At 54.4% G+C, this 22,429-nt stretch overlaps 2 protein-coding genes across 2 annotated transcripts; one reads left to right on the top strand and one right to left on the bottom strand.

Annotated features, from left to right (window-relative positions):
• Nucleotides 1-11,977: 11,977 nt before the first annotated feature.
• LOC105488171 (ribosomal protein L28) lies at nt 11,978-14,503 on the bottom strand. The gene is made up of 5 exons (XM_011752022.3): nt 14,371-14,503; nt 13,903-13,991; nt 13,649-13,772; nt 12,309-12,427; nt 11,978-12,110 (listed from the first exon to the last, which is right to left on the bottom strand). The coding sequence occupies exons 2-5, from the start codon at nt 13,981-13,983 to the stop codon at nt 12,021-12,023; spliced, it is 414 nt and encodes a 137-aa protein (XP_011750324.1). The 5' UTR covers nt 13,984-13,991; nt 14,371-14,503; the 3' UTR covers nt 11,978-12,020.
• A 6-nt stretch (nt 14,504-14,509) lies between these two features.
• LOC105488172 (transmembrane protein 238) lies at nt 14,510-21,729 on the top strand. The gene is made up of 2 exons (XM_071087896.1): nt 14,510-16,599; nt 21,606-21,729. The coding sequence occupies exon 1, from the start codon at nt 16,065-16,067 to the stop codon at nt 16,590-16,592; it is 528 nt and encodes a 175-aa protein (XP_070943997.1). The 5' UTR covers nt 14,510-16,064; the 3' UTR covers nt 16,593-16,599; nt 21,606-21,729.
• The last annotated feature ends 700 nt before the right edge of the window (nt 21,730-22,429 follow it).

Here is a 22,429-nt window from a genome sequence, read left to right as displayed (position 1 = left end):
GCTGGTGTGTCTCACAAATGCCCCAGGACCGCTGCATTTGCCACGTGTCTCTGGGAGGTTGGTTCCCCTGCATAGGCCCTGGGTCCTTATAAAGCCTCACGGACTGCAGCAGTAGAGCCATCTAGCTCACCAGCCCTCCTGTGTGAGGATTGGGTCCCCCTCTTTGTTCTGTGGGGGTAGAGCAGTCACAACCCCTCTTTGGAGTCAGATTTCCAATCTAAAGTGGGGTGGGGACCTGGAGGCTGCTCCTGGTGGCCTGAGTGGCACTGCCCTATGTTTCTCCCTCTAGAATAATGGACACGTTGGTATGGCATTGGTATTCCTGCTCAGGATGGCCAGGTGCGAGCAGTCTGGCATGAGGCTCGCCTTGTCTGTCTGGTTCTGGACTGGGTCAAGGTTCAGTCCCCTTGAATCATCTGATCCTGCTTTGCGCTAAAGGTTTTGCGCTAAAGATTGGTTTTTCCCTTGTGGGCAGCAAAGCCTGTTCCCACGTGTATTTCTGCACAACAGATCACAAAGCCAGTGGCTTAAAACAACACCCACTTCAGACTTCCTGTTGGAAGTCTGCACACGGGTGAGCTAGGCCCTGCTCAGTGCTTTGCAGGCTAAAATCGAGGTATTGGTTGTTCGTGTTCTTTAGTCTGGGTCCTCTTCCATCCAAGCTCATGGCTGTTGGCTGATTTCGGTTCTTGTAGAGCTAGGGTCTTGGCTCCCAGAAGCTGCCCCTCCTCGGCCCTGGCAGGCCTGATTTAAGGGCCCCATTCCCTTTGAGGTGCTCACCGATTAGGTCAGGCCCATCCATACTTAAGTGATAATGACTAAATCTCAGGGGTAAGATCCCAGCTTAGCCTTAGTTTCTGCCCTCAAGGGGAAGGGATTGTCCTGGGTGTGCACATCAGAGAGTGGGGAAACTTCCCATTCTATTAATGGGTTTAGGTTATTTAGACCAATGTCTCATTAATTTAAAAAAAAAAAAAAAAAGGCCGGGCACAGTGGCTCACACCTGTAATCCCAACTTTAGGAGGTGAAAAGATCACTTGAGGCCAGGAGTTAAAGACCAGCTTGGGCAACACAGTGAGATCCCATCTCTACAAAAAGTAAAATACATTTACGATAAAAATTACAAGTTCTGACCCATAGGAGGGTGGAAAACTCAAGGGCTGCTTTTGTCCTGAAGGAATTTGCCTATTCTAATAAAACAGGTTGAAACCTAGAACTAAACCTCTGAAACGGGTCTGACCCTTCCTCGAGCCCTTGCCTCCAGTGAAGGTCCCCCAAGCTAAGGGAGAAAAGGAACCAAAAGTCTGCCCTCCTCCCTACCTCTAGCGGCGCCGGGAGCAAAGGAAAGACAAGGGAAGAAAACCTTTCAGATTTTCAGACCAAATTCACATCACTGGCCGTCCAAGAAATCTTAAGCTCTGCATTTATCGTCAAGCATTTCTGCATGAGAGAAGCAAACAGTCCTTGCTGAAGGCAGGTGCCTGCATCCTAGGCCTCAGGGAACCCACTGAAATAATTTAACGAAGTACATAATAAAAATAATATTTGCTCTTATCCCCTGACAGAGTTCCTAAATCCCTTGGAATCTCCTGGGTATTAATAGGAGCAGTCTTTGTTCTAATGAAGTCATCTGTGATGGGGCCCTGTGTAGCTTCAGGAGGGGGTTGGTCATTAGAGATACCAAGACAGGGCTGGGCGTGGTGGCTCATGCCTGTAATCCCAGCACTTTGGGAGGCTGAGGTGGCCGGATCATGAGGTCAGGAGATCGAGACCTTCCTGGCTAACACGGTGAAATCCTGTCTCTACTAAAAATACAAAAAATTAGCCGGACGTGGTGGTGGGCGCCTGTGGTCCCAGCACTTTGGGAGGCCAAGGCAGGTGGATCACAAGGTCAGGAGATCGAGACCACAGTGAAACCTCGTCTCTACTAAAAGTACAAAAAAATTAGCCAAGCGCAGTGGCGGACGCCTGTAGTCCCAGCTACTCAGGAGGCTGAGGCAGGAGAATGGCGTGAACCCGGGAGGCGGAGCTTGCAGTAAGCCGAGATTGCACCACTGCACTCCAGCCTGGGCAACAGAGCGAGACTCCGTCTCAAAAAAAAAAAATTTAAAAATACCAAGACAGAATTAGATAGTTGGGAATTTCAGCCCCACCCACCCCTACCAACCTCTGGGAAGAGAGGAGCTGAAGGCTGAGGTCAATGACCAACAGTCAATGATTTGTCTAATATGCCCATGTAATGAAACCTCCATTAAAACACTAAACGAGGCTGGACACAGTGGCTCATGCCTGTAATCCCAGCACTTTGGGAGGCCAAGGCAGGCAGGTCACCTGAGGTCAGGAGTTCAAGACCAGCCTGGACAACATGGTGAAACCCCATCTCTACTAAAAATACAAAAATTAGCTGGACATGGTGGTGCATGTCTAATCTCAGCTACTCGGAAGGCTGAGGCAGGAGAATCACTTGAACCTGGGACGTGGAGGTTTCAGTGAGCGGTGATTGCACCACTGCACTCCAGCCTGGGTGACAGAGCAAGACTCCGTTGAAAAGAAAGGAAAGGAAAGGAAAAAGGAAAAGAAAGAATTGGCCAGGCATAGTAGTGTGCGCCTGTAATCTCAGCTCTTCGGGGGGCAGAGATGTGAGGGTCACTTGAGATGGGCATGTTGACGCTGCAGTGAGCTATGATCGTGCCACTGCACTCCAGCCTAGGTGACAGAGGGAAACCCTTCCTCAAAACAAACCAGGCACGGTGGTTCACCTGTAATCCCAGCATTTTGGGAGGCCGAGGCTGGTAGACCACTTCACCTCGGGAGTTCAAGAGCAGCCTGCCCAACATGGCGAAACCTCGTCTCAACTAAAAATACAAAAATCAGCCAGGCATTGTGTGCATGCCCAAAGCCTCAGCTATTCAGGACGTTGAGGCAGGAGAATTACTTGAACCCAGGAAGCAGAGATTGCAGTGAGCCGAGATTGCACCACTGCACTCCAGTCTGGGCAAAAGAGTGAGACTCTGTCTTAACACCCCTGCCACTCCCCCCAACACACAACAAAATGTATAACGAGTTCGTACAAATGAATAAGAAAAAAACACAAAAAATGAAACAAAAATTGGCAAAAACACTTAAGCACATCACAACACAGGAAATCCAAATGGTTACTCAACACATGTAAAGGTATTCAACATCATTAGTAATTGGAAAAACGCAAATGTAAACCAAGATTGAGGCCATCACACTCCTAGATGAACAACAATTAAATCTGAGAATACCAAGTGTTGACAAGGTGGCAGAGCACTGGGCACTCCTACAGACTCCAGTTGGAAGAGTGAGATGGTAAAGCCTGTTTTGAAACTTTGTAGTAAAGTCAAAATAACTCAGCTTATTATTCAACAATCTTTTTTGTTTTGGTTTGGTTTTCATTTACGTCGAGGTTCCCTTTGTTTCTATTTCTTCACAACCATCCATGTGGGGGTAACTCCCTCCTGTGTCTCAAGCCCAAATCCCACTCTAGAAATTCACATTCCCATTTCTTTCTTTTTGTTTCTTTGAGACAGATTTTCACTACATCACCCAGCCTGGGGTGCAATGGCGCAATCTCAGCTCATTGCAACCTCTGCCTCACGGGTCTCAAGTGATTTCATGCCTCAGACTCCCGAGTAGCTGGGATTACAGGCATGCGCCACCAAGCTGGGCTAATTTTTGTATTTTTAGTACAGACAGGGTTTCACCATGTTGACCAGGCTGGTCTTGAACTCCTGGCCTCAAGTGACCGGCCTGCCTCAGCCTCCCAAAGTGCTGGGATTACAGGTGTGAGCCACCGCGCCCAGCCTCACATTCCCATTTCTGACTCTACAGGACACAGGCTGTTTTCTGTAAAAAGATGGGGTATCACTCTGCTGTCCAAGATGGCCTCAAACTCACGGGCTCAACTGATCCTTCCACCTCCCACCTTAGCCTCCCTAGTAGCTGGGACTATAGGCACACACCACCATGCCCAGCTCTCATATACTTGAAAATACACAACAGATTTAAAACATTTGTCCCGATTACAAACAGTATAAACATACTTGTATATTCTAGAAACAATACCATACAGCACAAACGTAATCAAAACTAAGCAAGTCACAAAAGATACTACAGTCTGAATGCCTTCATACACAATTCATAAATAGGCAAAAATAAATTCTCCTGCTGAACATACATATGTTGGTGGTAAACTATAAAACTGTAAGAGAAAACAAGGAAGTCGAGTGTAGTGGCTCCTGCCTGTAATCCTAACACTTTGAGAGGCTGAGGCAGGCAGATGGCTTAAGCTCACAGGTTCGAGACCAGCCTGGGCAACGTGGTGAAACCGTGTCTGTACAAAAAACACAAAAATTTTCTGGATGTGCACCTGTAGTCCCAGCTATTCAGGAGGCTGAGGTGGGAGGATGGCTTGAACCTGGCAGACAGAGGTTGCAGTGAGCCAAGATCATGCCACTGCACTGTAGCCTGGGCAATAGAGCCAGAGCTTGCTTCAGAAAAGAAACAGGAGGGGGACCGGGCACCGTGGCTCACGCCTGTAATCCCAGCACTCTGGGAAGCCAAGGTGGGCAGATCATGAGGTCAGGAGATCCAGACCATCCTGGCTAACACAGTGAAAACCCATCTCTACTAAAAATACAAAAACTTAGCCGGGCGAGGTGGCGGGCGCCTGTAGTCCCAGCTACTTGGGAGGCTGAGGCAGGAGAATGGTGTGAACCCGGGAGGCGGAACTTGCAGTGAGCCAAGATCGGGCCACTGCCCTCCAACCTGGGCCACAGAGCGAGACACCGAGATACCGTCTCAAAAAAAATTTTTTTTTTGAGACGGAGTCTCGCTCTGTCGCCCAGGCTGGAGTGCAGTGGTGCGATCTCGGCTCACTGCAAGCTCCGCCTCCTGGGTTTACGCCATTCTCCTGCCTCAGCCTCCTGAGTAGCTGGGACTACAGGGGCCCGCCACCGCGCCCGGCTAATTTTTTGTATTTTTTTTTAGTAGAGACGGGGTTTCACCGTGGTCTCGATCTCCTGACCTTGTGATCCGCCCGCCTCGGCCTCCCAAAGTGCTGGGATTACAGGCGTGAGCCACCGCGCCCGGCCCCAAAAAATTTAAAACAAAAAAAAAGAAAAGAAAGGGGAGGGGAAGGGAGGGGAAGGGAGGGGAGGCGAGGGGAGGCGAGGGGAGGCGAGGGGAGGGCAGGGCAGGGCAGTACTTTCCTAAAAGTGAGAATACTGTTTACCTCCAGCCAGGGTTGAAAACTTCGGTGGTTTTGAGGGTTCCATTTCCTGACCTGGGTATTGGTTACATAGGTGTTTTATGATTTTTTTAAGTGTATAAATACATTTTACGCACTTTTCTGTGTGTATGCTGTATTTCAGAATTTCTAATTTTAAAGTTTTTTATTGGCCGGGCGCGGTGGCTCAAGCCTGTAATCCCAGCACTTTGGGAGGCCGAGACGGGCGGATCATGAGGTCAGGAGATCGAGACCATCCTGGCTGACACGGTGAAACCCCGTCTCTACTAAAAAATACAAAAAACTAGCCGGGCGAGGTGGCGGGCGCCTGTAGTCCCAGATACTCGGGAGGCTGAGGCAGAAGAATGGCGAGAACCTGGGATGTGGAGCTTGCAGTGAGCCGAGATCTGGCCACTGCACTCCAGCCTGGGCGGCAGAGCGAGACTCCGTCTCAAAAAAAAAAAAAAAAAAGTTTTTTATTTTTGCAAGGTTACATTCTTGTTGCTCAGGCTAGAGTGCAGTGGTGCCAACATAGCTCACTGCGACTTCAAACTCCCGGGCTCAAGTGATCCTCCAGTCTCAGCCTCCCAAGGAACTGGAACTACGTGTACACTACCACGTCCAGCTCATTGTTTTTGTACAGATAGAATCTCACTATGTTGGCCAGGCTGGTCTCAAACTCCTGGGTTCAAGGGATCCTCGCATCTCAGCCTCCCAAAGTGCAAGGATAACAGGCGTGTGCCACCATGCTCAGCCGAAGATTACCGTTGAGTCAAAAGAGCAGGTGCAAAACGCCGTGCATGGGACGCTACCAGCCATGTAAAGGAGTGGGGTCAAAAGAATACATATATATACATTTCCCCGCATTTGCATAGAGTTTCTCCAGAAAAATACACAAGAACCTGCTAACATTGGGTGTCCCTGATCAAGGGAACTGGTTGTCCCAGACACGAGAATGAGAGGGAGCCATTTCATTGTAGAAATTTTGATCTTTTTTTTTTTTCTGAGACGGAGTCTCGCTCTGTCGCCCAGGCTGGGGTGCAGTGGCCGGATCTCAGCTCACTGCAAGCTCCACTGCCTCCCGGGTTCACGCCATTCTCCTGCCTCAGCCTCCCTAGAAGCTGGGACTACAGGTGCCCACCACCACGCCTGGCTAATTTTTTTGTATTTTTAGTAGAGACAGGATTTCACTGTGTTTGCCAGGATGGTCTCGATCTCCTGACCTCGTGATCCGCCCATCTCGGCCTCCCAAAGTGCTGGGATTACAGGCTTGAGCCACTTGCTGAGACCCGGTCTCTTAAAAACAAAATAGATTTGTGGCCGGGCACGGTGGCTCACACCTGTAATCCCAGCATTTTGGGAGGCCGAGGCGGGCGGATCACTGGAGGTCAGGAGTTCGAGAACAGCCTGGCCAACATAGTGAAACCCCATCTCTACTAAAAATACAAAAATTAGGTGGGTGTGGTGGCAGGTGCCTGTAATCCCAGCTACTTGAGGGGCTGAGGCAGGAGAATCGCTTGAACCCAGGAGGCAAATGTTGCAGTGAGCTGAGATCACAGTGCGCTGAGGTCATGCCATTGTACTCCAGCCTGGGCAACAGAGCGAAACTCTGTCTCAAAAAAAAAAAAAAAAAAGGTTGGCGATTGCCAGGGGCTAGAGGGAACATGAGTAGGAGTGGCTGCTTTATGGATACTGGTGTCCATTCGGGATGACGAAATGTTCTGGAATAAGATAGGGGTTGTGGTTGCAAAGCTTTGTGAAAACTAAAAAGCACTGAATTGTGCACTATAAAACCATGGACTTTATGTTATGTGAATATCTTTTTTTTTTTTTTTTGGAGACAGTCTTAGTCTGAGCCTAGGGACCAGCTAGGAGCTTCAGGGAGGAGAGAGGCCTTAGAGATGGCAGCCTAAGGAGGCTGGGGAGACTGGACAGGGCCAGATCCAAGGCCTTGCTGGCCCTAGAGAAGGGTTTGGGCTTCCATTCATCATGGAGGGGGGCGTCGGCCAAGGGGGACGACACGTCTGATTTATCATTTGTAAAGATCAATTTGCCCCTGTGTCGAGAACAGCCTGGAGGGACAGCAGGAGAGCGGCGGGTGTGGGAGGCCGGTGGGAGCAGGGGTCGCTGGAGGTGTGAGGCGGACATGCTAGGGATGGCTGGGCCTGGGGGAGGGCCAGGTGTTCAAGAGGAACAGAGGAGAGGGGTGCTGGGGAGCCTCTGGGGGATTAGCCATTGAGGGGTGTTTAAATAAATGGCTTCGTCAATGCAGCATATCCGCTGAGAGCCACCGAAAGGGGCCCGCAGCCTGTGTGTGCTGACGAAAGACAGCCCAGTGCGTGAGGGGAAAGGAGCGAGGTGGAGGTTCCTGTTGCCATGCTCCACGCTGTGTAGGACATTAAAAGACGAGGGTGTGGTGGCTCACGCTTATAATCCCAACGCTTTGGGAGGCCGAGGCAGGAGGATTGCTTGCGCCCAGGACGTCAAGACCAGCCTGGGCAACAAAGTGAGACCCTGTCTCTACAAAATATCTTTATAAATTAGCCAGGCATGGTGCTGCACACCTTAGTCCAGCTACACAAGGGGCTGAGGCGGGACAATTGAGAGCGCCCAGGAGTTGGAGGCTGCAGTGAGCCGTGACTGCGCCACTGCACTCCAGCCCAGGCAACAGTGAGACACTGTCTCTTAAACAAAAAGATGAGATCTGCATGCATATGCGTGAAGTTTCCAGAAAGGAGAAGTGCAGGTGGCTGACTTAGGGGCTGGGATTCTGAGATTTTCTTCCCCTGCATACTCCTCTTTCATTTGCAGTTTTTTTTTTTTTTTTTTGAGACGGAGTCTCGCTGTGTCGCCCAGGCTGGAGTGCAGTGGCCGGATCTCAGCTCACTGCAAGCTCCGCCTCCCGGGTTTTTATGCCATTCTCCTGCCTCAGCCTCCTGAGTAGCCGGGACTACAGGCGCCCGCCACCTCACCCGGCCAGTTTTTTGTATTTTTTAGTAGAGACGGGGTTTCACCGAGTTAGCCAGCATGGTCTCGATCTCCTGACCTCGTGATCCGCCCGTCTCGGCCTCCCAAAGTGCTGGGATTACAGGCTTGAGCCACCGCGCCCGGCCACATTTGCAGTTTTTCAAGACCACATGCATGTTTCACAATGAAAGATTTTAAAGTAGATGATTTTATTCCAGTAACTGACTACAAGAAAAACAAAGGGGAATCAATACAATTCCCGGGCAGAGCCAAACAGCCTGGGCTGGAAATGCAGCCAAGGACAGAAACAAACACAGGCAGGAGGCTGGGAAAGCTCACGGCCCCCCAGGACGGCGGGGCAGACCTGGAGCCACCAGGCATTATTGCACATGGATCTGGTGTCTTCCAGGTGCTCGGGAAACACGAGCATTAGTTTGTGTGCAAATGTGTCATAGGCATGTGAAGACATTTGTGATCATCTGAGTCCATCTGATCAAAATATTTACAAAAAGTCATTAATTTATTCCTACAATCAAGATTTGTGGGCACAGTGAAGCAGGTTCTGCACATTTCATCTTCTCATCAACCCTGAGTAGTAAGGTCGATTGACATGTTACAGATGAGGGTACGAAGACACAGAGAGGTTGAGGAACTTGCACAAGGTTGCACAGCCACAGCAACGCAGCCCTGACAAGTAGATGCCAGCATGTCCTGTGAACAGAGCACACCTCAGTCCCGAGTCTCTGCTGCTGTGGGGGGTCTGGAGTCCCCAGCGCTCTGCACACAACTGGGCTTGGCAGTCTTCCAGGGTGCGCCCTGGGTTCACTCACCATGCAGTTACCAGACTAAGAGCTGGAGAGACAGCGGTGAACAGAGTCACCTGCCTCATGCAGGTCTGTGAAAGGCACTCGAAACGGCCTTTTACTTATGGGAAACTGAGGCACGGAACTACTAAATGAGCTGCCCAAGTCCCCACAGCTGGGCACAACTGGCAGAGCTGGGACTGGAACCCGGGCAGTTTGATTCCTGGCTTCTGTGAACCATTAGCCCCGAGCTGGGAATGCTGGCGGCATCACTCTTGGGGACAGGATGACCTGGAGGTCCTTTCAGCACTTTGGGTACGTCCCCACTGCCTGGGCCTGTTGTTTCTGATGAGGGCAGCTACTAACTTTATCGGGGACCTTCCATACGTGACAAGACGCTTTCCTTCTGTTCTCCAAATTGTGTCTTTGGCTTTCGGCATTTTTACTATGGTGAGCCTGCCTGCTTATTTTAATATCACGTATTTGCTTTAACCTGTTTTCCAATTTCCAGGCCAACAGACGTGATTTGTGTGAACAAAGCTTCAACAGATGGCCCCATCCAACACCTCCCTCTCCAAGATGAGGTCTGGAGGAGGGAAACGGTGCATCTATGTTTGCTCTGCACACTGGGGACTCCAAACTCCCTGGGGCTGAGACCAACTCTCCCCCTCCAGCCCTCTCCTGGTTCCTCCACCCCAACCCACCAGTAGCACTCAGGTACCAGATATAGCCTCCCCAGCCCAGCCACACAGACGGACTGGCCACCCGCAGAACAGAGGTCCACTAAGCTGGGCTGTGTTACGGATGAGACCAGGGGAGGCCACACAGCAGGGAGGATTCAGACAGGGATGGAAACAGCCAGCAGGACTCCACAGGGGGCTGGGCCTAGAGGGGCAAGGCTCCAGGGCAGGCAAGGAGGCAGTTAAAGGACAAGACCACCTGAGCAGCAGCAGCCACATCAGAAAGCCTCAGGCGCCTGTAATCCCAGCACTTTGGGAGGCCGAGGCAGGTGGGTCATTTGAAGTCAGGAGTTCCAAAGCAGCCCGGGCAAAATGGTGAAATCGTCTCTACTAAAAATACGATACTGCACTGGGTGTGGTGATACCCAGCTGTAGTCCCAGCTACTCAGGAGGCTGAGGCAGGAGAATCGCTTGAACCCAGGAGGTGGAGGTTGTAGCGAGCCGAGATCGTGCCACTGCGCTCCAGCCTCGCCAACACAGTGAGACTCCATCTCCAAAACAAAGTCTCCGGCGAGCAAACTCTCAGGCCTGGTGGGCCTCAGGCCTTAATACATTCAATATCCCCCATTCATTCAGCATCTATTGTATGCTGGTGTGCTAGACAAACCCCTTGCCCGCCAACATAGGAAAAACATGACAAACCTGCCAGCTTGTTGGCTGGAAATCAGTGCTGTGGACGACAACTGAAGCAGGTGCGAGGGGCAGGCCTCACGAGAAGGTGCCATCTACTAAGGTGAGCAGTGAGCTCACCTTATGAAGGTGGAGTCCCAGTGGAGTGAGGCAAGCCATAGGTGGGCCTGAGTGGGACTGGGACAGCGAGGGTCCTGAGCAGATACCAAGTCACCCAACTCAGTTCTACAGCAACCCCTCAATCCGAGTTAACAGACCCAACTAAGGGAAGGACAGAGGACATGGTAATCCACAGCAGACGGGCTGGCAAGAAGTGGTCAGATTTGCTCTCCTTCAAGCTGGGCAAGGCTGGAGCAGACAGGGCTGAGGTCGGAAGGGCAGTTGTCTGCCCCAAAAGGCAGGGCTCCCAGCCCTCTATGACGCCAACTAATGGCAAGTCAAGGCCGACAGTCCCTTTACTCTCAGTCACAAGGCCATGGGTAGTCTCAGACACGGAGTAGAGTCCTTCTCAGAATCGGGTACCCCACGATGGCCAGAACCAGGGGTGTCCTGGATGCTGGATCCTCGGTCCCTGGCAGTGGTTTACAGGTGCCTAGCATGACTCTTTCCCCATCCAAGCCTCTCTCTCGAGTGTCACGCTGTCTTCCAGGCTGGACTGCAGTAGTGGGCTCATGGGCTCACTGCAGCCTCAAACTCTTGGCTCAAGTGCGGCGCCCACCTCAGCCTCTACTCAACCTCTGAGGAGCTGGGACCACAGGGAGCACACCAGCGCACCCAGGTAGTTTTATTTTACAGACTGTGTCTCACTATGTTGCCTAGGATGGTCTCAAACTCCTGGCCTCACAACCTGTCATAAATGGTAGGGAGCAAACAGGCCAAAGGAAACAGGAGGACAGGGCAATCAGAAGAGCTTGGGTGACAGGGCGGCCCAGGAGTGGCCACTGAGCTGATACCTGAGACAAGAGCCAGCTGAGAGAGACTGGGGAGGGATGGGGACAGCTGGAGGGCTGGAGCAGGGGGACGATGCTAAGGCTGTTCAACATCCACTGGCTGTACCCTGGGGTTGCCACCTCCCTTACGGGTATGAGTCACTACCCAGCAAGCTGCCCATCTCAGAGACGAGGCTGCATCAACCAAAGCTCATCCCCTCCACACGTGGCTGTGCCCACTCTCTGCATGTGAGTCACCTTCCTCAGGTGCTGCCTGTTGTCCCCCAGGTCTTGGGAACACCCCAAGCCCCCAAACCCTGCTGCAGCACCAGGGCCCAGCCCTCAGCCCGCACCCTTCTGGGTTAGAAAACGCCTTTCTTCTCCTCAATGGAAGCCACTGCCCCAGCTGGGATTCTTCAGGCCACCTCACAATGGGACAGTAGGTCTCGGTAACAAGTCAGCAAGCTTTTTCCATGAAGACAATGACCCTTGCCCCAACCAGAGCCAAGGCAGCTACCCCACCTCTCCTCCATGGCCAGACGTCACCTCCAGATGGACAAGGTGACATGCAGAGTTTTGATGACATGGCCTGAATGACAACACACAGGGCCAGAGCTCCCCAGAGCGCTTCACAAAGGGACGCCCAGTCCAGGCAGGTGAGAAAGCCAGCTGACTCTTTATTGCTTTGGGGGCAGGGGGCTCAGGAGCTCTTGGTGGGGCGGGTCCGCTTCCTCTTCACCATCACAGGCTTCTGGCTGCGCAGGATGGCGCTGGCCCTGCGGATGGCCGCCTGGAGGGGGTTGGACGGGGGCAGAGCAAGGCTCAGCTCACACACTCCACAAGCTGTCCCCTAGGACATGCCGGGGGTGGGGAGTAGGTTGAAAGCAAGAATCCATCCCTCTCCAGCCCATATGCAACCAGTAGTGGGAGGCCCTTCCCCATAGCACGGGCCACCCCCCCCCCGCCTGACCCCCAAACCCCAGCTCACCATGCGCAGGTCGGGGCGGTACTTGTTCTTGCGGATCATGTGTCTGATGCTGCTGAGCGTGGCGCGAGCATTCTTGTTGATGGTGGTCCGCACATAGGAGGTGGCAGGCTTCCGCTGGCCTGGTTGGGGGTCAGGGAGGTCCTGGGGTCAGTCCACCTAACCTGCACCTTTAGCACAACACGCAGGTGCGGACAGTCTCACACTGAGAAGCTGAGCACCCCGGGCCCATGGCAGGCGCCCGGGCAGGCCAGCAGGTAGCTGTTTCCCCACCTGTCCATTTAACAGAGGCTCACTCATCACAGAGTACTGAGGACACAGCTTGTCATACTCATAGCCCAATTCTGTCCACCACAATAACACTCCTTTCTCATGCCAGGAAGCTGCTGCTTGTTAGGATCTGATCCAGGTCTAGCCAGAGCCCACGCTCCTGGCAATGGGTATGAACAACTTCCCAGGAACCCCAGGCCCATCCCCACAGCAGTGGTTAAACATCAGCTTGGCTGAGGGGCCCAGCCTCACTCAATCCAGTCCCTTCGTCTAGGAAAGGCCACCCATGTATTCGGCAATCCAAGAGGGGAAAGCTTTCAGGACACCCCAAAACGGGGTCCCCAGGTGCCAAGCAATTGCCTGCTCCCTGGACTACGTGTCCCTCAGGCAGGAGGATCACTAGCCAAGACTGCGTTTGCTGCTGCCATTGAATCAATGGACCCTTGGCTCTGAAGCAGTTCCAGTCAAGGACCTGAGAAAAACTCACTCTAAAAAAAGAAAACACAGCCCTGGCAAGAACACATGTGAAGCTGGACTCCTCGTCAGTCGCCCCCGACTCCCATGAACACTCAGGGAATCCCTCAAAACGGCCTGCACCTGACAGCAGAACGTATGGAGTGGGGTCCTCAAAACCTCTTCTCTAACCTACACAGGCGGAATGGGGGTCAAATGGCTGCGACCAACCCAGCCTGTCCCCTTCTAAGTGTGGCAGCGAGGGCCCCTCCCCTACTGTGCCTCAATTTTCCCACCTGTGGGATGAAGCCATCCATCGCCACCCTGACTCGCTTTGAGGATTTCGTCTGAAAACATCAATCCCGTGCCTTCACTCTCAACCACACCGGGGAAGTTCAGGTCCTTTTTTGTTTCTCCACTTTACAGGTGAGGACACAGGCTCAGACGCGCGCGGCTCACAGAGTCGGCCGAGAGCGAAACCGGTTCCCAGACCAACACCCTGGCGCCAGGGATGCCCGCCGCAATGGCAGTTATCACTCCTCCTGCCTGACAGTTAAAAAATCACAGCTCCCTGCCCCGGGAAACGGGCCGCTCTCTGGCCCAAACCAGACAAAACTCACCGGATCTCCGCTTAATGACCACCACGACGCCTTTGCCGTCGGCTGCCGGCTCCACGCCCACGGTCTTGCGGTGAATCAGCCCGTTGTAGCGGAAGGAATTGCGGGCCTTCAAGTTATTGGGCTCCTGGGAAGGAGGCGGCACAAGGAATCGTGAAGATGGGACCCGGAGACATGCGAAGGTCCCGCCCGCTGACCCAGAGACAGGGACCCAGGACCCTCCTCCCGCAGGAGCCACGCATCCGGGCCCCACTTACAGTACTGTAGGTCTGCTTATTCCTCTTGATCAGGAAACTGGAGCAGTTCCGCACGACCATCCATTGCAGATGCGCAGACATGGCGGCGGCTGCGGGGAAACGGGCACGTGGAAAGCGTCAGACCCTGAGAACTAAACCGGCGCTGGGCCGGGGGCCCCGCTAGGACAGCAGAGGAAGTCGGCGACTGGGAACGTGGGTGAATGGGAGACCCCTGAGGGCAGACAGCGACCTAGAAATCCGTCGGGCGGGACTAAGTGACCTAAGGCGGCGGGACCGCACTCAGGCAGCCGAGACTAACTTCCGGGAGAGTGAGGGGAAAAGAACTTGAGAATTCACAACGACTTCAGGGGGTGGGGATGGGGTCCGCCAAGGACCCTTGAGGCGCAAGGGGAGAAGGCAGGCACAGGGCTGCGAGGGTGCGGGCGGCGGGCGCGAGATGGCGGCCACACCAAGAAGACGGAACCTCACCTCGTCTCGCAGCGGCGACCTGAGATGGAAAGAGGTTGGGAGGGGGCGGGACGACACCTTTAATACCGCACACGCATTTCCGCTTCCTCTCTGGGCGGGCGCAACGGGAGTTGTCGGTCCCCACCTCCGAGGCGGCTCGATGATATTCGGCTACTTCCGCCTACCAATCGCTCAACGCTCGGGAATATTCGGAACTCTTCGGTTAGAGAGCCGAGAGCGTGTTCCGAGGACCGTTCGGAAGTTTTCGGAACTCCACCGCTGGATTTCTGAGTGGCTCCAATTCGAGAGGTCCTGGTACCCACGCCTCATCGTTGTCTCTCCGGTATTGCTCACCCAGCGCTTGTCACTGTGATTGGCATATGATGGGCGCTCAACGAACGTTTGTTTTATGAACGAACTGGTGAATGCGTGAACTATTTAAGCCTAGCCCCGGCACCTTTGGATATTTCCGGTCTTCGTAAGCCCTCGCGGTGATGGCCAATGAAGGCGCCGAGGCCCGCTCGGGCATTTTCGGAACCCTCCGGAAACGCTCTTCGGAGAGGTGTGTCTGTTCGGAAACATTCCGTCTTCATTCGGGATCCCTCGGCTAATCTCGGCAGCCCCCTTGCAGTTCGCCCTCCCCAGAGTTTTCTTGAAATAAAACTTTTGAACTGTTTAAGCCTGGGGAGAACCTACACGGAAACTTCTCGTAGACTGCCACCCCATGGGAGCACGGATGCCCTCTACGGGAGAGTTGTTTGGAGGGAGGGAGATTTGCATGTGGCTGCTGTTGGCTCCCCTTAGGATTCTGTAGATTTGCCAGTCCTCTTTGCCCTCCACCTGTGCCTCCAGCCTGCAGTGTGCCTGTCACGCCCCATCAGCTCCCTGGGAGGTTATGATCCGTTGTCAGGGCCACCCTAAAGGGGCAGGAGCCTTGCCTGATATCCCTCTGTGTCCTCGACCTCACCCACGCAGCATGGTGCTGGGGAGGCCTCAGAGACTCCTGCTGAACAAAAGTAACGAGGGTGCCTGTGTCACCTCCCCAGGGCTCCTTAATTTGTGGTTACAGCTGGGAACTCCTTGGGGCAGGGGCCTCGTCTGGTCCATAGGACTATCCATAGGACAGTCGGGGTTCGCCCAGCCTCCTCCACGGGTGCGCTCTGGACCTGATGGGTCTCGTCCGGCTTTGTTCCCTTGGCTTTCATTCGCTGGGCACACAGGAGACTCCAGAAGACACGCTCTGAGTAAAGGAAACTCAGCTTCCGCTGAGCCCCGAGATTCCCCCTCTTAGACCATCCCGACTGCTGGTTCTCGCGTCCCAGAGCTCCTTGGCGTCTAAGGGCCTTGTCTGATCTGCACTGTCTAATCTGCACTGGCTTCGGGAGGCGGACACTGAGCAGAAACAACGCCACGCCCGGCTCCGAGTGTCCCACGCTGCCACCACTGAAATGCCCTGATTTTTGGCCATGTGTGACCTCCCTGGGTGGCACGGCCCCTGAGGCACCCGTGGCTGTGCGCCTGGCTACCACCGGCGCAGGCCTCTGAGCAATAATAGCCCCTACACGGAAACCACGGCCGGGGTCGGTTTGAGCCCAGCCGGGCTCAGGTGACCAGGCGGGAGCTTGGCACACCTGGCGCCGTCCCCTGACCCCGCCCCGGGCCGGGCCGCACCCCGGAACGCTCTCTCTGGATGCCAGCGGCGGCGGTGCAAGGCCATGGCGGCGGTGCCAGCGGTGTGCGCCTCGCAGGGGACCCCGCCGGGTGCACCGTCCGCGCCGGCCGTCGCGCCCGCACCCGCGGCTGGCCTGGGCCGCTGCCGGATGGCGCTGCTGCTGGCCGTGGCGCTGGACGTGGCAGGCATGGCGGCGCTGTTGACTGGCGTGTTCGCGCAGCTGCAGGTGCGCGGCCGCGACTTCGGGGACCTGCTCATCTACTCGGGCGCGCTGCTGGTGTTCCTGAGCCTGCTGGGCTGGATCCTCTGGTACACCGGCAACATCGAGATCTCGCGCCAGGAGCTGGAGCGCGACTACGGCCTGCGGCCCTCGGCGCTCGCCCGCCTGGCGCGCAAGCTCTCCCGCCGCTGGTCGGCGCCCGCCGCCGCGGGCCAGCGCCCCGCGCCCGGCTCCCGGAGAGCGCGCCGAGCCGCCCGCGCGCCCCCGCCGCCCGCAGGCTCCCGCCGCGTGCGCCTGCAGCTCGCCACGCTCGAGGCCGGGCCCGGGGCGGCCGGCGCGGGCAGCGAGTGAGGCCCAGGTGAGGGGCGGGCGGGGCAGTGCGGGGAGACGGAGGGACCGAGGGAGGGACGGGAATGGAGACAGACGGGGGAGCGATGGACAGATGGAGACACAGAGCGGCCATGGGGAAGTAGAGTCCCAGGGAGGGGTGGAGACCGGGACGGGCAGACTCTGGCGGAGAACCGCAGAGACAGCAGGCACCGGTGCAGACGTGGGGAAGGCTGTGAGACCCTGCCGCTGGAGATGGGAAGTGTGGGGGCCGAGTCACACAGGCCCCCCTCCCGGGGAGAGCCACACTTGCCCCAGCCTCCAGGTGCACCAGGCCCCATTTTTTTGTTTTGTTTTGTTTTGTTTTGTTGTTGTCGTTTGGGGTTGTTTTGAGACAGGATCTCTCACTGTCACCCAGGCTGGAGTGCAGTGGTGTGATCTCATCTCACGGCAGCCTCGACCTCCTAGCCTCAAGCAATCCTCCCACCTCAGCCTCCCAAATAGCTGGGAGTACAGGCGTGCACCACCTTGCCGGCCTAATTTTTGTATTTTTAGAAGAGACAGGGTTTTACCATGTGGGCCAGGCTGGTCTCGAACTCCTGAACTCATGCGATCTGTTCTCCTCAGCCTCCCAAAGTGCTGGGATTACAGACCTGAGCCACCGAGCCCAGCCCAGGCCCCATTTAATCCTCTCGATGTAACTGAGTCTCCGAGGTCACTACTATTACCATCCCCATTCTTTTTTTTTTTTTTTTTTTTTTTTTTTTTTTGAGACGGAGTCTCGCTCTGTCACCCAAGCTGGAGTGCAGTGGCCGGATCTCAGCTCACTGCAAGCTCCACCTCCCGGGTTCACGCCATTCTCCTGCCTCAGCCTCCCGAGTAGCTGGGACTACAGACGTCCGCCACCTCGCCCGGCTAGTTTTTTGTATTTTTTTAGTAGAGACGGGGTTTCACCGTGTTAGCCAGGATGGTCTCGATCTCCTGACCTTGTGATCCGCCCGTCTCGGCCTCCCAAAGTGCTGGGATTACAGGCTTGAGCCACCGCGCCCGGCCTTACCATCCCCATTCTACAGTGGAGGAAACTGAAGCTCAGAAAGGCGCCACTTTTGCCGGGCGCGGTGGCTCACGCCTGTAATCCCAGCACTTTGGGAGGCTGAGGAGGGAGGATCACGAGGTCAGGAGATCAAGACTATCCTGGTGAAACCCTATCTCTACTAAAAATACAAAAAAAACTGGCCGGGCGTGTGAATGGCGTGAACCCAGGAGGCAGAGCTTGCAGTGAGCTGAGATAGCGCCACCGCACTCCAGCCTGGGCGACAGAGCGAGACTCCATCTCAAAAAAAAAAAAAAAAAAAAAAAAAAGCGCCAATTTTGCCCAAGGCCGCACAACACGTAGGTGGAGGAGCTGGGATTCTCCTGACCTGTAGTCCTAGGAAAGGAGGAGTAAGAAGGACCAACTGAGGCAGGAGAAGGGAAGCCACAACACTTTCACTCCCCTTTCCCCTCTACCTTCTATCTCTTTCCTAATCACACCTTTCCAGCTAGCTGCCTCTGCTCAAAGACCTACTGTGGCTCCCTCTTCACTTTCAGTTAAACCGAAGCACTCAGTGGCCTGTGGACCCCCCCATATTTTGGCCCTGTTTCTCCTGCCTCTCTGCACTAATGATGTCTCTCAGTCCACAGATGGCCAGTTGGTCCCTGTTCCTGCTCTTCTCTATACCAGGAGTGCCCTTGGCTGTCTCCACACCGCCCAGAAAACTTCTCACATGTTTAAGATTTAACTCAATTTCTCTGGCCTTCTCTGGGTCTTCATATTGTCTGAGCGACCTCTCTTGCTGCTTGTATGACCATGTGCTGTGTCTACGTTGTTACTGTCTCTCCCACCTGAGAGGGAGTGCCTTGAGGGTAAGACCTAGGTCCCTAGTGTCCTTGGTCCTAACATTACCCAGCAAAAAGTGTGAAATCAGGAAAGGTTGATGGTTGGGTAGGGAGGTGGAAGGATGGATACATGAATGGAAGAATGGATGGCTGGATGGCTGGATGGGTGGATGGACGGGTGGATGGATGGATGGATGAGTTGGTTGATGGATGGATGGGTGAACGGATAGATGGGTGGGTGGATGGATGGGTGAATGGATAGATGGGTGGATGGGTGGATGGATGAGTTGTTTGATGGATGGATGGGTGAACGGATAGATGGGTGAGTGGATGGATGGGTGAATGGATAGATGGGTGGGCGGTGGATGGGTGAATGCATGGGTTGGTTGATGCTGAGCTGTGGTTGGATCGATGACTGGATGGGTTGTTTAATGGGTAGATGTGGTTAGGTGGTGGATTGGTGAATGGACCATGAATGGATATGGTTGGGGAGGGAGCCTTGCTTGATAAAGGGACAAGAGCCTTTCCTGATATTTCTCTGTGTCCTCGGCCTCACCCATGCAGCATGGTACTGGGGAGGTCTCAGAGACTCCTACTGAACAAAAGGAATGAGGGTGCCTGTGTCACTTCCCCGGGGCACCTTAACTTGTGGTTACACTTGGGAACTTCTTGGGGCAGGGGCGTCAGCTGGTTCATAGGACTCTCCGTAGGACAGTCGGGGTTCGCCTAGCTTGTGCGTGCTCTCTGGATAGATAGGTAGATGATGATGAATGGGTGGTTGGACAGATGTTTGGTACACAGATGAGTGGATGAATGCATTTATTGGCACATGGATGGATGGGTGACTGAATCCATCTCTCAAATAGGGGTTTGGTAAAAGAATTAAACTCTTCTATCTTAGGACATTTTATGTAGGTAAATAATTAACTTTTTTTTTTGAGACGGAGTTTTACTCTTGTTGCCTAGGCTGGAGTGCAATGGCACAATCTCGGCTCACTGCAACCTCTGCCTCCCGAGTTCAAGCAATTCTCTTGCCTCAGCCTCCCAAGTAGCTGGGATTACAGGCATGCGCCACCACACTCGGCTAATTTTGTATTTTTAGTAGAGACGGGGTTTATCCATGTTGATCAGGCTGGTCTCGAACTCCCAACCTCAGGTGATCCGCCAACTTCAGCCACCCAAAGTGCTGGGATTACAGGCATGAACCACCACACCCAGCTAGAATTAACTTTTCTCCTATGCATCCAGAATGCTTCCAGTTGTATATTATTCTTTGTGAGATTTGAAGAAGTAGTCACCCCAATCATACGCTACATGTTGTGGTTCAGTGGAAGAACTGGTGTAAGAAAGCATGAACATCTGTTTGCACGGGTGAAGCATAAGCTAACATGAAGCTTGGCATAAAATGTGAAAATAAGCACCTGTAGTTACTGTTACCTTTGGAAATCCTGGCTGAGCACAGTGGCTCATGCCTGTAATCCTAGCACTTAGGGAGGCCGAGGTGGGAGAATTGCTTGAACCTGGGAGGCAGAGGCTGCAGGGAGCCAAGATCAAGCCACTGCACTCCAGCCTGAGCAGCAGAGTGAGACCCCATCTCAAAAAAAAAAAAAAGAAAAGAAAAGAGGCCGGGCGCCGTGGCTCAACCCTGTAATCCCAGCACTTTGGGAGGCCGAGATGGGCGGATCACGAGGTCAGGAGATCGAGACCATCCTGGCTAACACGGTGAAACCCCGTCTCTACTAAAAAAACTAGCCGGGCGCGGTGGCGGGCGCCTGTAGTCCCAACTACTCGGGAGGCTGAGGCAGGAGAATGGCGTGGACCCGGGAGGCGGAGCTTGCAGTGAGCTGAGATCCAGCCACTGCACTCCAGCCTGGGCGGCAGAGCGAGACTCCGTCTCAAAAAAAAAAAAAAAAAAGAAAAGAAAAGAAAATCCCTTATGAGGTCGGGCATGGTGGCTCACACCTGTAAAAATTCCAGCACTTTAGGAGGTCGAGGCAGGTGGATCACCTGAGGTCAGAAGTTTGAGACCAACCTGGCAACCATGGCGAAACCCCATCTCTACTAAAAATACAAAAATTAGCCAGGCGTGGTGGCGGACACCTGTAATCCCAGCTACTAGGGAGGCTGAGGCAGGAGTATCACTTGAACCTGGGAGGCAGAGGTTGCAGTGAACCAAGATCGTGCCACTGCACTCCAGCTTGGGCAACGGAGCGAGACTCCATCTCAAAAAAAAAGAAACAAAAATCCTTTGCGTAGCTTAAACATCTAGCACAGCTGCACAGGCCTCCACTCTTGGAGCCTCCACCAAAGACTCAGACCACACTGACTCGAACGTAGGCCCCACTTACAAGGAAAATGGGCCTATTGAAAACCAAAACTCTTGCTTACTGGGGAGAGCGAGCAGCTTCCAGCACATGAAAGACAGAGAATCTGAATTTGAGCAGAGGGACCCACAGGTTCTAGCTCTGGTAGCCCCCACAGCCTCTGAGACCACCATGAGTAGCCAGGCAGAGCCACCCCCATCGCTCTGTTGTCCAGGCTGGAGTGCAGTGGTACAATCACAGCTCACTGCAGCCTCGACCTCCTGGGCTCAAGCGATCCTCCTACCTCAGCCTCCCAAGGAGCTGGGACTACAGGTACCAGAGATGGGGTCCTTCCTATGTTACCCAGGCTGGTGTCAAACTCCTGGGCTCAAGTGATCCTCCTGCCTGCAGCCAGAATGCTGGGGTGAGGGTCTGAGATGAGGGCCACCATGCCTGGCCTCCCTCTGCCTCTGTCTTCTCTGTGTCTGCCTGTCTCCCTCTCTCTCTCTCTGTCTCTGTGTCTCTGTCTCCCAGGTCTCTTTGTCCCTGTGCTTCTGTCTCTCCCTTTCTGCATGTCTGCGTCTTCCTCTCTCTTTTGCATCTCCCCGTTTCTGCCTCTCCCTGGCTTGCATTCCCAGTCTGCTACCCATGGATTCCAGTGCGTTAACGGCACACACGCATGCACACACTTAGCAAATGGGGGCATGCAGGGACGAAGGAACAAGTGTGTGGGTCCATGTGAGGGGCAAGGGTGGGTGGACAGGGCTCCCTGCCTCTGCCCCCCAGGCAGAGAGCCCGGAACACAGGGATGCGGGGGGTTCCTGAGCCGTCACTCACTCCACCCTCCCTCCTGCAGACAACCCCTCGGCTCCAGCTGTCAGGACCGGACTGCAGTGTGCAGCTGCCTCTTCATCCGTGGCCAGCAGGACGCTCCCTCTCCCCCCTCCCTCCTCACTTGGATAAAAAGCAGATTTGCCTCAGCGCTGCATGTTTGTCTGGGAGAGGGACCCTGCTGGGGTGGGAACGGAGACAAGATGGCTTGCTTCCTTCTAGCACCCAGGTGGGCCTGGCCACACCTGAGGTGAGGCTGCCCCTGCCCTGGGGAGACCGGGAGCCCTGGGGATATAGGAGCCCAGCCTTATACTGGCCCCTTCTCAGAGGGGACCATGGAGGGGCCCGGGGGATAAGGATCTCAGCCCAGACCCCTCCACTCTACCCCGACATCGCTGTGTGAGTTTGGGTTCTCTGAGAAGCAGACACGGAGACAAATTGGACTTGCAAGATATTTATTGGGGAAACACTTTTGAAGGGTAGCTTGGTGCAGGGAGAGGGAGGGAGGGATGGGTAGGACGAGTGTTAGACTGCAGCGAACCTCCAGGAAAATTGCCACTGGCCACTGGGGAGTTGGGAGCTGAAGTCATCGTCCATGAGAGAGGCCCTTGCCCTTTGAGGAGGCGCCTGTGCCCGGAACCCCCACCCCTTGCCTCGCCATGCTGTTACTGGTGGAGAGCAGCCCATGGTAATCTAGGTGTATCTGGGGTGGCGGCGGGGGAGTACTGTCGGTCACTGGCACTCCATGGAGGAGACTGAGGGGCACGTTTCCATGGCTGTGGCATGCTCCTGCCCCCGCCCAGTCCAGGCACCCCTCAGACCCCACCACCCCCACATATCCCCAAGTCC

The sequence above is a fragment of the Macaca nemestrina genome, chromosome 20 (assembly GCF_043159975.1).
Source record: "Macaca nemestrina isolate mMacNem1 chromosome 20, mMacNem.hap1, whole genome shotgun sequence".
NCBI lineage: Eukaryota > Metazoa > Chordata > Mammalia > Primates > Cercopithecidae > Macaca > Macaca nemestrina.
The sequence above is the reverse complement of the archived record's forward strand: the minus strand, read 5'-3'. Positions and strand labels throughout refer to the sequence as shown.